The sequence below is a fragment of the Panulirus ornatus genome, chromosome 11, assembly GCF_036320965.1.
Source record: "Panulirus ornatus isolate Po-2019 chromosome 11, ASM3632096v1, whole genome shotgun sequence".
Taxonomy (NCBI): domain Eukaryota; kingdom Metazoa; phylum Arthropoda; class Malacostraca; order Decapoda; family Palinuridae; genus Panulirus; species Panulirus ornatus.
Genome location: NC_092234.1, coordinates 3,720,556 through 3,733,693, shown reverse-complemented (window position 1 = coordinate 3,733,693; position 13,138 = coordinate 3,720,556). Strand labels below are relative to the sequence as shown.

The 13,138-nt window shown below is 39.6% G+C and overlaps 1 protein-coding gene across 2 annotated transcripts in view; it reads left to right on the top strand.

Moving 5' to 3' along the window:
* The first annotated feature begins 308 nt into the window (after window positions 1-308).
* The window catches only part of LOC139751214 (RNA polymerase II-associated protein 1), a 37,335-nt gene continuing 24,505 nt past the window's right edge, over window positions 309-13,138 (top strand). The window contains exons 1-4 of one of the 2 annotated variants that reach the window (XM_071666399.1): window positions 309-462; window positions 6,189-6,344; window positions 7,731-7,832; window positions 10,399-10,532. In XM_071666399.1, coding sequence (XP_071522500.1) covers window positions 6,194-6,344; window positions 7,731-7,832; window positions 10,399-10,532 — 387 coding nt within the window. In that variant the 5' untranslated portion in view covers window positions 309-462; window positions 6,189-6,193. Of the gene's footprint in view, window positions 463-5,299; window positions 5,469-6,188; window positions 6,345-7,730; window positions 7,833-10,398; window positions 10,533-13,138 lie in introns of those variants that run through there. The other variant, XM_071666400.1, reaches the window with a different exon arrangement.

Below are 13,138 nucleotides of genomic sequence, written 5' to 3'. Positions count from 1 at the left end.
CTTAGAATATCCATACGTCTTCTTTCATTTTTTCTCAATAGATTTTTCTTAATTTTCTTTAAGCGCCTAATTTACTTTTCCTCTATTTTGGCCAGTATTAGCTTCTTATTTTGGGATCTTTTTTACTGGAGATGATACTTTATATTCGTTTCTTTTTATCTATGACTGTCATGTCATTTGCTGTCATTACTCAGATGAATGAAAGATACTATTTTCTCTATATTTTTAGAACACGCTTTTGCTGCTTTTCTTGGAAGAGATAGTAATATTAATGCAGATTAGCTGGCTTGTTGTTCATCGTTTCTAATAATTTTGGTCAAATCTTTTTCACAACTGGGCACGCATAAAATATTTAGGCCCGTCGTGTACAGCTTCCCAACCAAAACATATTTGTCCTTGTCAAAACATTAACAATTTGAGCACTAACTTATAACTTGAGGGAAGAGAAAAGAAGTTAATGAGGTGATTATTTACATTGATTGTTAACACTGGTAAAAGAATAGTTTAGCTGCTTCATCACTGTTAGCTTTGGATATTGAGTGCTTTCTGTTGCAGTGCTCTCTAGTGTTTACAGAATACAATAATTGTTGCAAAGCTTGGACTAAAATATCGTAAACGTTATGAACTGGTGTGAAAAAAGAAACTTATCAGTAAAATGGACACACTTGTCCTAGTTGCTAAAGTGTGACTAATGTGGTAGCTATGGATGCCATAGACTCTAGAATTCATGTAGTTTAATTTTTTTTTTTTTTCCTGTAGCTCCTGCCACATCTAGAAGGTGAAGGCCTCACAGAATGGGCAGGGCTTTGAGTATGAGAGAAATGTGATAAAACCAATGTATATCCACTCTTCAGAGTGTTAAGAACCGACTGGCACCACTTATCAAAAATTAATTGTTCAGAGCTGGAAGGACACCTGCAAATGTCTTGAGCAAAGTGTTGGAACATGTATATGACTGTCCAGCAAAAAGCTATGGCAATGCATCTGGCTGTGCGGAGGAGGGCTGTGCAGAGGAGGGTGGATGTGTTGGAAATGAAATGTTTGAGGACAATATGTGGTGTGAAGTGGTTTGATTAAGTAATGAAAGGGTAAGAGAGATGTGTGATAATAAAAAGAGTGTGGTTGAGAGAGCAGAAGAGGGTGTGTTGAAATGGTTTGGTCACATGGAGAGAATGAGTGAGGAAAGATTGACAAAGAGGATATATGTGTCAGAGGTGGAGAGAATGAGAAGTGGGAGACCAAATTGGAGGTGGAAGGATGGAGTGAAAAGGATGTTGAGCGATCGGGGCCTGAACATACAGGAGGGTGAAACGAATGCAAGGAATAGAGTGAATTGGAACAGTGTGGTATACCAGGGTTGATTTGCTATCAATGGATTCAACCAGGGCATGTGAAGCATCTGGGGTAAACCATGGAAAGTTTTGTAGGGCCTGGGTGTGGAAAGGGAGCTGTGGTTTCAGTGCATTACACATGACAGCTAGAGACTGAGTATGAACAAATGTGACCTTGTTGTGTGGGGGGAGGTAGGTGCCATTTCACGTGTGGCGGGGTGGCAGTGGGAATGGATGAAGAGAGCAAGTATGGGTAAGTACATGTGTATAAATGTATATGTCTGTGTATGTATATGTATGTATACGTTGAAATGGATAGGTATGTATATCTGCGTGTGTGATCGTATATATATATATGTCTATACGTGTGTATATGGGTGGGTTGGGCCATTCTTTCGTCCGTTTTCTTGCGCTACCTCGCAAATGCGGGAGACAGCGACTAAGTATGATAAATATGAATAGATAAATAAGTTATTTATATATTTATTATACGTAAGTATACGTATGTATATACATGTGTACGTGGGTCGGTTGGGCCATTCTTTCGTCTGTTTCCTTGCACTATCTCGCTAATGCGGGAGACAGTGACAGATTATTATAAATAGATAAGTGAATAAATAGATAAATAACTATTATATTTTTCTTGTATTTGCCATTTCCATGCATTTATGAGGTAGTGTTAAGAGCAGAGGCCTGAGCCTAAGAGGAAATATCCTTACTTGGCCCCCTCTGTTCCTTTTTTTGGAAAAGTAGAAAACGGGAGGGGAGGATTTCCAGCCCCCACTCCTTCCCCATTTTAGTTGCCTTCTAAGACACGCAGGGAATACATGGGAAGTACTCTTACTCCCCTATCCCCAGGGATATATATATATATATATATATATATATATATATATATATATATATATATATATATATATATATATATTTTGCTTTGTCGCTGTCTCCCGCGTTTGCTAGGTAGCGCAAGGAAACAGACGAAAGAAATGGCCCAACCCACCCCCATACACATGTATATACATACGTCCACACACGCAAATATACATACCTACACAGCTTTCCATGGTTTACCCCAGACGCTTCACATGCCCTGATTCAGTCCACTGACAGCACGTCAACCCCGGTATACCACATCGCTCCAATTCACTCTATTCCTTGCCCTCCTTTCACCCTCCTGGATGTTCAGGCCCCGATCACACAAAATCTTTTTCACTCCATCTTTCCACCTCCAATTTGGTCTCCCTCTTCTCCTCGTTCCCTCCACCTCCGACACATATATCCTCTTGGTCAATCTTTCCTCACTCATTCTCTCCATGTGCCCAAACCATTTCAAAACACCCTCTTCTGTTCTCTCAACCACGCTCTTTTTATTTCCACACATCTCTCTTACCCTTACGTTACTTACTCAATCAAACCACCTCACACCACACATTGTCCTCAAACATCTCATTTCCAGCACATCCATCCTCCTGCGCACCACTCTATCCATAGCCCACGCCTCGCAACCATACAACATTGTTGGAACCACTATTCCTTCAAACATACCCATTTTTGCTTTCCGAGATAATGTTCTCGACTTCCACACATTCTTCAAGGCTCCCAGAATTTTCGCCCCCTCCCCCACCCTATGATCCACTTCCGCTTCCATGGTTCCATCTGCTGCCAGATCCACTCCCAGATATCTAAAACACTTTACTTCCTCCAGTTTTTCTCCATTCAAACTCACCTCCCAGTTGACTTGACCCTCAACCCTACTGTACCTAATAACCTTGCTCTTATTCACATTTACTCTTAACTTTCTTCTTTCACATACTTTACCAAACTCAGTCACCAGCTTCTGCAGTTTCTCACATGAATCAGCCACCAGCGCTGTATCATCAGCGAACAACAACTGACTCACTTCCCAAGCTCTCTCATCCCCAACAGACTTCATACTTGCCCCTCTTTCCAAAACTCTTGCATTCACCTCCCTAACAACCCCATCCATAAACAAATTAAACAACCATGGAGACATCACACATCCCTGCCGCAAACCTACATTCACTGAGAACCAATCACTTTCCTCTCTTCCTACACGTACACATGCCTTACATCCTCGATAAAAACTTTTCACTGCTTCTAACAACTTGCCTCCCACACCATATATTCTTAATACCTTCCACAGAGCATCTCTATCAACTCTATCATATGCCTTCTCCAGATCCATAAATGCTACATACAAATCCATTTGCTTTTCTAAGTATTTCTCACATACATTCTTCAAAGCAAACACCTGATCCACACATCCTCTACCACTTCTGAAACCACACTGCTCTTCCCCAATCTGATGCTCTGTACATGCCTTCACCCTCTCAATCAATACCCTCCCATATAATTTACCAGGAATACTCAACAAACTTATACCTCTGTAATTTGAGCACTCACTCTTATCCCCTTTGCCTTTGTACAATGGCACTATGCACGCATTCCGCCAATCCTCAGGCACCTCACCATGAGTCATACATACATTAAATAACCTTACCAACCAGTCAACAATACAGTCACCCCCTTTTTTAATAAATTCCACTGCAATACCATCCAAACCTGCTGCCTTGCCGGCTTTCATCTTCCGCAAAGCTTTTACTACCTTTTACTATATTGTTTTTTTTTTCATACTATTCGCCATTTCCTGCGTTAGCGAGGTAGTGTTAAGAACAGAGGACTGAGCCTTTGAGGGAATATCCTCACTTGGCCCCCTTCTCTGTTCCTTCTTTTGGAAAATTAAAAACGAGAGGGGAGGATTTCCAGCCCCCTGCTCCCTTCCCTTTTAGTCGCCTTCTACGACACGCAGGGAATATGTGAGAAGTATTTCTCCCCTATCCCCAGGGATATATATATAGATGGAGTGATAAGAGAGATGAAAGCAAAACTAGGGAAAAGGGGTAAGGGAATTTAAGTATCTGAAAGCTGTCGTAGTTAAGTTTGGTGATATGGAAGAAGAGATAAGTGAGAGATCAGTACAGGGTAGAAGAGCCATTGGGTCGTATGATAGAATTATGAAGGGTAGAGATGTAAGTATGAAAGTGAAGAGAGGATTAAGGGACAGCATCGTCTCCCAACCCTGACCTATGCTGCTGAAACGTGGATGTGAAATGAGGCACAGAGGTCAAGAATCCAAGCTGTGGAAATGAGCTATTTGAGAAGAGCATGAGGTGTGACTAGATGGAATTAAGAAAGAAACGAAAGGGTGTATGAGAGATGTGGTATGGCAAGAAGTGTAAAGGAATGCATTGTGTAGTGGTAGCATGATGAGTGAAACATAATACTTTGAGGTAGTTTGGGCATGTAGAAAGAATGTGAGACTGGGAAATTACAAGGAGAGTGTATGATAGTACAAAGGGGTTTATGTGAGTGGAAGACCACATGTGACATGGGCAAATAGGGTGGAGAGAGAGACAGAGGAAGAATGCATGAAATGGTGTATGCTATGGAGGCATGTGAGGACAGGGATAAATGGAAACTCTTTTGCCATGGCCACCCCTTGATGGGAGATCCTGTAGGGAATGGGTGTCAGAGATATAGATAGATAGCTAGAAATATTTTCATCAGTATTTTTCAGTGACTTGTAATGAAAGTTCTCAAAATCATACTACTCATTACTTGGCTTAATAGTGCAATCTTCTTTGTATGTTCTTTGCATTGTAGTTTCTCATTAGTGATGATACCCAGATCCTTTGCTTTTGTTTTTAACTTTTCTATTTCATTTTTTCTTGGGACTTTATGGGGTGTTGTCATTGTATTCTTACATGTTCCTTATTTGCTCAGATTTCAAGTGATCTCCCCATTTGTTGATCATGTCATTGATTATTTTGATCTCCTTTTGATGAGCATCTGATCTAGTAGTATTGTTTACTGTGCTGTCATCAGCAAAGCTCCTTAGTATGGTTGGAGCATATGTGTCATTGTTACTGGATTTTACTAGCTTGAGGTTACACTGCATGGCTTTATCATCATCGGTTGACAAAAGAGGGTATAGTCTTGTCAAAGAACTTGCTTCAGAGGAGTCCACTTTGTACTTACATAACCATAGTGCTGCAGGAGCCCCGGAAAAGGGTATCATGCAATAGTTCAAGGACTCCTTTGGAAATGGGCCTTAGGGTAAGTATTGATGAATGAATATATATATCTCATATAGAAATGTGTGAGATGGCTGATTAGGGAATTCAGGTGCCCTTGCTGTGTCAGCTACCATGAAAGATCTAGCATTGCAGAGAAAAATAATTGAATATCCAAAGGTTATATTAATTTAGAGCTAAATCAGACTTACCAGTCAATGTGTATTTCACTGAGTCCAGTAGGGTAGTCAGAGAATTCTTAACCATTACCATTTTGAGGTGAAGGGAAAGTATTAGCAAAAGTACTCATTCCAATATGAACATAAAGAATTTCATACCAGTATGGGATCCACATCAAACCAGATCAGAATGAACCTGACCTGACCCAAGTGTTACCTTCAAATCTTATATGGTATTTGTTAATAAGAGTTATATATTCGATATTGAAAAAAATCTTGGACATTGTTTTTGGTATCAAGAGGATTTAATAGTGCTTAACTTCATTCATCATGTATTTGCAGGGAACTTGCACTTTACGTCCCCTTGGTTTGTTTGCTTAATGTATATTTTTTAGTGTCTTTACATGTTATGAAGGAATCAAATATGTATTTTTTTTTACTTTCATTTTTTGCTTTACTGCCCATAATACCTTTTCTAATATTTTTTCCTTATTTTTTTCTATGGGACATTGTACTGAGATTTTTTTGCTTCATTTTCTATTCTATCACATTATAGCATTACATTTGCTGTTTGAACTTCACAGACAAAATGTTGAGACGTCCACATGCAAGTGAAACTGATGACGACCTCCTTAAGGAGGAAGAAGAGCTAATGGCTCGTGGGGCATTCACACCCTCTGCTAAACTTGTTAAAGTCAATAAACGTAAGACTGAAGAGTCAACTTCTCATGGAGTAGCAGGTATGTAGGCTTTATTCAGTCTGTATTGTGTGTTCCCTTTTGTATTATGATGAAAAAGCACTGAATCTTATGCAAGTTCTTACTGGAGCCTATTCCATCTCATCTCATTTCCTCCACAAGGCATTACTAGACTCATCATGAATGTGGTAACACTGCACGTGAAAAATCTTTAATTAGGTTGTATCATTGCCACTGGATGAAAAGCTGAAGAACTTCACACTCAAAAGAAGTCCTTTCTTTCCCTGCTACTGATTGTGTGTACCCTTGAAGCTGCAGGAGCTAAGTGAAATGTGTCGTGGCACTGTAAAGTTAAATGAAATCATTTTAAGAAATATTGACATTCTGAAAAAGTATCATGCTTCAGTAAGGGATGACTTAACCAGCTGATTATTTTCAGTGAAGTCCAATTTTGGGATGTAAAGATCTTAAGATTATCCACAAAGTCTTGTCACTAGCCACCATACCATCACACTCCATTTCTACACCCCTTTTTTCTAGTTTTGCTTTAATCTTTTATCATTCCATCCATATATATTTGTTAGAAAGCCATAGTGACACATTACAGCCCTGCCTCACACTCACATGTACACCAGAACTGTTGCTTAAATCTCCCTCCATGCTTACACATGGAGAGTGCTATCTTACCATCCAACAGTGGTCTTCCTAACCATATATCTGTAACACGTCCCATTAAGCATTCCATTTGACTGTCATACACTTTCTCCAGATCCATAAAAGTTGTGTACAACTCCTTACAAGGCTACATGGGAAGAAAGATGCAGTTTTGACAGAGAGAAGTAATATACAGAGATATAATTGATGAAGATTATAAAGTTTTATCTAGGTTGTATGAAGACAGAAAATGACTGACAACCTGGCAAAAAACTATTGCACTGCTGAGGAAAAATAAATGGATTTCAGCTGATAAGGAAGTATTTTATGTGTTTTGTCTGTTTATTGTGAAATTGATGTGTAAGGTCTGTTCCATTTTGTTCAGTTTTCATAAAATGATAGGCTAGGGAGAATGCAAAAATGGACCAAGCCTAAGATTGAAAGGTTGAAACAGAGGCAGAAATAGCTGTCGTATGAGTTGTTGTTGGCCTTTCCTTACAGGTTAATTCTTAGAAAAAATAATGGGTTTTCAATTTTCTATGTACCTTTTCACAGGTGAAAAAGAAAATTATTTCTTTGTTTTTTGTGTAAAACAAAACAGTTACCTGCCTACTTGATATCTATATACAATTCTTTCATAATATTTCTTCGTCGAATGTCGAACGTGGTCTGTAGTATGGAAAGAAGCCTCAATCCTCACCTTTTTTGTCTCGTAGAATTTTATCACAAAATAAAAGCTCAGCTGTCTCTGTTAGTAAATATGTTACATTTCAGGTGATGGAGCACCTGCCAAAGCTAGCTCCAAGTTTGCCCAGGATCGGGCTGCCAAGAAAAAAAAGGAAGGCATTGTGGATAATACAGTATTGACAGAAGCTGGTGAGTATAAACTTAGTTTGTGTTGCTGAAGTGTGTGTGTGTGTGTGTGTGTGTGTATAATTGATTATAATTATTTTTGTTCATTGTGGGAAGAAGTCTTACACTCATGGGGCCCAACTGTCATGAAGATTTTTGAATCTTTGTAAGCTGGCGGCATTCACTGACTTCTTGCTTAGACCATTGTACCCATTCACTACCCTTACACTTAACTAGGATTTCTTTACATCCTTCTTAACCAGCCCTTTCTCATCTTCTGATCGTGCCCTCTGGTAATTGTTACTACAGCTTGTGTAGAACTGTTCACTGTCACCATCTTCTAATTGATTGAGGAACTTAAAGGCTGTTATCAGGTCACCACTTTCTCTTTCCTACTCTTAAAGTGAACAGCGCTGTGGCCCTACCCCTAATTTAGGTACCATTTTGATTGCTCATCTGTGGACCCTCTCAGTCATATCTTTGTGTGTCTTTTGGTGTGGTGAGAAGACCTTAGAGGCATAGTCAAGCTATGGTTGGTCAAACATATGTTGTGAAAAGTTTACCAAACATTTGTTTATCTATAGATTTGAATGCAATTCCAAAGTGAAGTGTGTGTGATTTGTGGAATTTAGGGAGGGAAATCTACACTTGCAGTGTCCCATTTTTAAAAGCTTTTTGCTTGTGTACAGTATTTTTAGGTATTATTAGAAAACAGTGAAGATGCACTTCCATTACAGAAAAGTTGAATGGAGCAGTCTGACTGAGGATGTAGTTAAAATAAAGGTGGTTGTGTATGAGAAAGGGGAATTGAACGTAAGACAGCAATGTAAATTCAGAATATCAGAGTTTGTACAAGGTATACTGCAACAAGTTTAAGGAAAATACATGTGGGGAGAAAAATGTAAGGTATCTTGTGTCATGAGAACTTTATAAATAGTGGTGTATCATCATTGGTGTATATTAATGGAATGGGTTTGAAGCAACAGATTGTTTAGAGCAAGTAGTTGAGGTGGATCTGAGAAATTGATTTTGTATGAAGAGTGAAAGGGGTAGCAAAAGGGAAGGTGTTGATAAAGTGAAACATCATGTGCTAAGGTACAGTGTCTGCTAAAAACATTGTGTGCCCCACATATATTTTCAAAGTCAAAACGTGGCTAAAGTGTATTGTGGGCATAGCATATGACACTCTCAGGGTGAAATCATCTCACATTTGGTCGGTGAGACAAGTGTTTCTAATGGTTTGAGAACCAGCAATCTGTTGCAGTGTGCCTCAGGTTGTCTTTAGGGAAGGATGTTCTTTCTTCCTGGCTGCCATTTCATTTTGAGTATTTCACTTCTGGTTGCTGTATTTCTTCCATCTGTGCTTCAAGATGGTTAGCTCTTATCTTTAAGGAGGAGAAAGCCTTTAGTCTCACCTGGAAGCAAGAAAATATGGGTTGTTCAGAACGCTTGATCTGGTGGCTGATTCCTGCTACGCTTCATCATTGCCTTACCTCATTCAGGATATCAAGACCCTTTGGACCCAAAACATGGACCTAGAATACTTCAAGTACCATGCAAATTCCATGCCAAGACATCTACCAATTGATATGATCCAGGCCAAAGGAGAGATGAGAGAGTACAAATATGTAAGTGTAACATCACTTTTGAAAATGTATAATGAAGATGAACAAAGTTTTTTGCGGACACTGTATGTGGATGTTTGCTAGGAATGAGTAAAACGGTTCTTAAATGAATTGTGTAGGATTGTATATGAAGGAAGAACAAGAGTCGAAGAACAGGGTGAGAGCTCATAAGTGTGAAAGGTGTGCATCTGCAGAGAAACTCTGGAATTGTCCCAAAATCATTTTGTGTGGAGGATTTTTGTTACTTTACTGTATAGTGGAAGATGTATAGAATTTCGATGGACCTTAAGGAGATCTACTTGAAGCTTTGTACCATTGTGGTAGCCATTCATGGCCACAAACTCTTTTTCAGACATTACAGTATAGTTTCTCTTCATAAACCACATTTAGGAGGTAAGTTATACTTTGTAGAAGAAAATTATATTTCTGTTATTAATGACACAAATAGCTCTGTTAAATATGTCTTCAATATTTGTTTAACTGTTTGCAATAGAATATGTCTACAGTAATTGCTTATATATCTCTCTGCAGTAAACATATCTGTATCTGGTTATCTGCCCATTATTGTCACCACAAATATTTCCTAAATCTGATGCAGTATCATATATTAGAATCAAATGTTTAGTATTTTCAGTTTTAACAACACTAACAGTCCTCATAAAGTCATTTTGAAGGCTTGGAATCTGGATTTAAATTGCATGTTGTACTTTATATTCTTTCATATTTCACATAGTTTTTCATACTTGATTGCAGTTTCCCATGAATTTCACTTGTACTTATTCTGTTATCTTTTCACACCCGTGTGATTGATTTTATTGAACTGTTATGTATCTATGAGACTGACACATCCTCTAACTAAAGTTAAGTAAAGAATTTAAGATTGCCTGAAATACTTTTGTTTTCCTCTTTCCAAAGAGGATAACCCGCACTTTCCTTGCTATATTGTCTGATTATGTAACTAACAGCTTCACAGGAGAAGAAGGTCTGTGTCCTGGGCAGAATTGTAGAACGTGTGGTGCCAGCTGACCAGAGTCTCCGGGAGTGGCATCCAACACCCAGCCCTGATGGCTTTCCCAAAGTCCATAGATTAAGCAATTTGGTTAGTGACAAGGCATTGTTGTTCTCTGGGGAAAATTAAACATGATAAGTTCCCAAGTGCACTTTCGTGAAATAATCACATCATTAGGGGAGACATAAGAGAGAAATATAAGTCAGTTGATATACATTGAAGAGACGAAGCTAGGACAGCATGTGAAACATCCAGGGTAAACCACAGATAAATTCTTTTATATGAGAATAAAGCAGCAAGGGAGGCCTTATGAATCTGTGCTCCCAGGCTCACAGAGTTCACCTGTAGTTTCATATGTAATCCTACTCCTGTACCTTCTTGACTTTACCTCTCACTCCTTTATCTCAGGCAACATCTATAAGCAAGATTCTCGACCATATCTGGTAAGTCTTCACGTTATTTATAACTTATTGTACTTTCTATTGAAAATACATTTATTCTCTACTTATATTTGTCCTATACTGTACTGTATATCAACTTATTTCATCTTTTAATGTTGAACATATTCTTGAGCCAAGCCCCTAGGAATATGACGAGCCTTTCTCCATGTATTCCCATGGGTTAAATAGATTCACAAAAGATCAATTTGCTTAGAGTCACAGTTTTCAGAAATGCAGGTCCAATGGTAGGCATGGCTGACCTATATATCACACTTAATTCTTTTTTTTTTTTTTTTTTTTTTTTTTATACTTTGTCGCTGTCTCCCGCGTTTGCGAGGTAGCGCAAGGAAACAGACGAAAGAAATGGCCCAACCCCCCCCCCCCATACACATGTACATACACACGTCCACACACACAAATATACATACCTACACAGCTTTCCATGGTTTACCCCAGACGCTTCACATGCCTTGCTTCACTCCACTGACAGCACGTCAACCCCTGTATACCACATGACTCCAATTCACTCTATTCCTTGCCCTCCTTTCACCCTCCTGCATGTTCAGGCCCCGATCACACAAAATCTTTTTCACTCCATCTTTCCACCTCCAATTTGGTCTCCCTCTTCTCCTCGTTCCCTCCACCTCCGACACATATATCCTCTTGGTCAATCTCTCCTCACTCATTCTCTCCATGTGCCCAAACCATTTCAAAACACCCTCTTCTGCTCTCTCAACCACGCTCTTTTTATTTCCACACATCTCTCTTACCCTTGCGTTACTTACTCGATCAAACCACCTCACACCACACATTGTCCTCAAACATCTCATTTCCAGCACATCCATCCTCCTGCGCACATCTCTATCCATAGCCCACGCCTCGCAACCATACAGCATTGTTGGAACCACTATTCCCTCAAACATACCCATTTTTGCTTTCCGAGATAATGTTCTCGACTTCCACACATTTTTCAAGGCTCCCAAAATTTTCGCCCCCTCCCCCACCCTATGATCCACTTCCGCTTCCATGGTTCCATCCGCTGACAGATCCACTCCCAGATATCTAAAACACTTCACTTCCTCCAGTTTTTCTCCATTCAAACTCACCTCCCAATTGACTTGACCCTCACCCCTACTGTACCTAATAACCTTGCTCTTATTCACATTTACTCTCAACTTTCTTCTTCCACACACTTTACCAAACTCAGTCACCAGCTTCTGCAGTTTCTCACATGAATCAGCCACCAGCGCTGTATCATCAGCGAACAACAATTGACTCACTTCCCAAGCTCTCTCATCCCCAACAGACTTCATACTTGCCCCTCTTTCCAGGACTCTTGCATTTACCTCCTTTACAACCCCATCCATAAACAAATTAAACAACCATGGAGACATCACACACCCCTGCCGCAAACCTACATTCACTGAGAACCAATCACTTTCCTCTCTTCCTACACGTACACATGCCTTACATCCTCGATAAAAACTTTTCACTGCTTCTAACAACTTGCCTCCCACACCATATATTCTTAATACCTTCCACAGAGCATCTCTATCAACTCTATCATATGCCTTCTCCAGATCCATAAATGCTACATACAAATCCATTTGCTTTTCTAAGTATTTCTCACATACATTCTTCAAAGCAAACACCTGATCCACACATCCTCTACCACTTCTGAAACCGCACTGCTCTTCCCCAATCTGATGCTCTGTACATGCCTTCACCCTCTCAATCAATACCCTCCCATATAATTTACCAGGAATACTCAACAAACTTATACCTCTGTAATTTGAGCACTCACTCTTATCCCCTTTGCCTTTGTACAATGGCACTATGCACGCATTCCGCCAATCCTCAGGCACCTCACCATGAGTCATACATACATTAAATAACCTTACCAACCAGTCAACAATACAGTCACCCCCTTTCTTAATAAATTCCACTGCAATACCATCCAAACCTGCTGCCTTGCCGGCTTTCATCTTCCGCAAAGCTTTTACTACCTCTTCTCTGTTTACCAAATCATTTTCCCTAACCCTCTCACTTTGCACACCACCTCGACCAAAACACCCTATATCTGCCACTCTGTCATCAGACACATTCAACAAACCTTCAAAATACTCATTCCATCTCCTTCTCACATCACCGCTACTTGTTATCACCTCCCCATTTACGCCCTTCACTGAAGTTCCCATTTGCTCCCTTGTCTTACGCACCCTATTTACCTCCTTCCAGAACATCTTTTTATTCTCC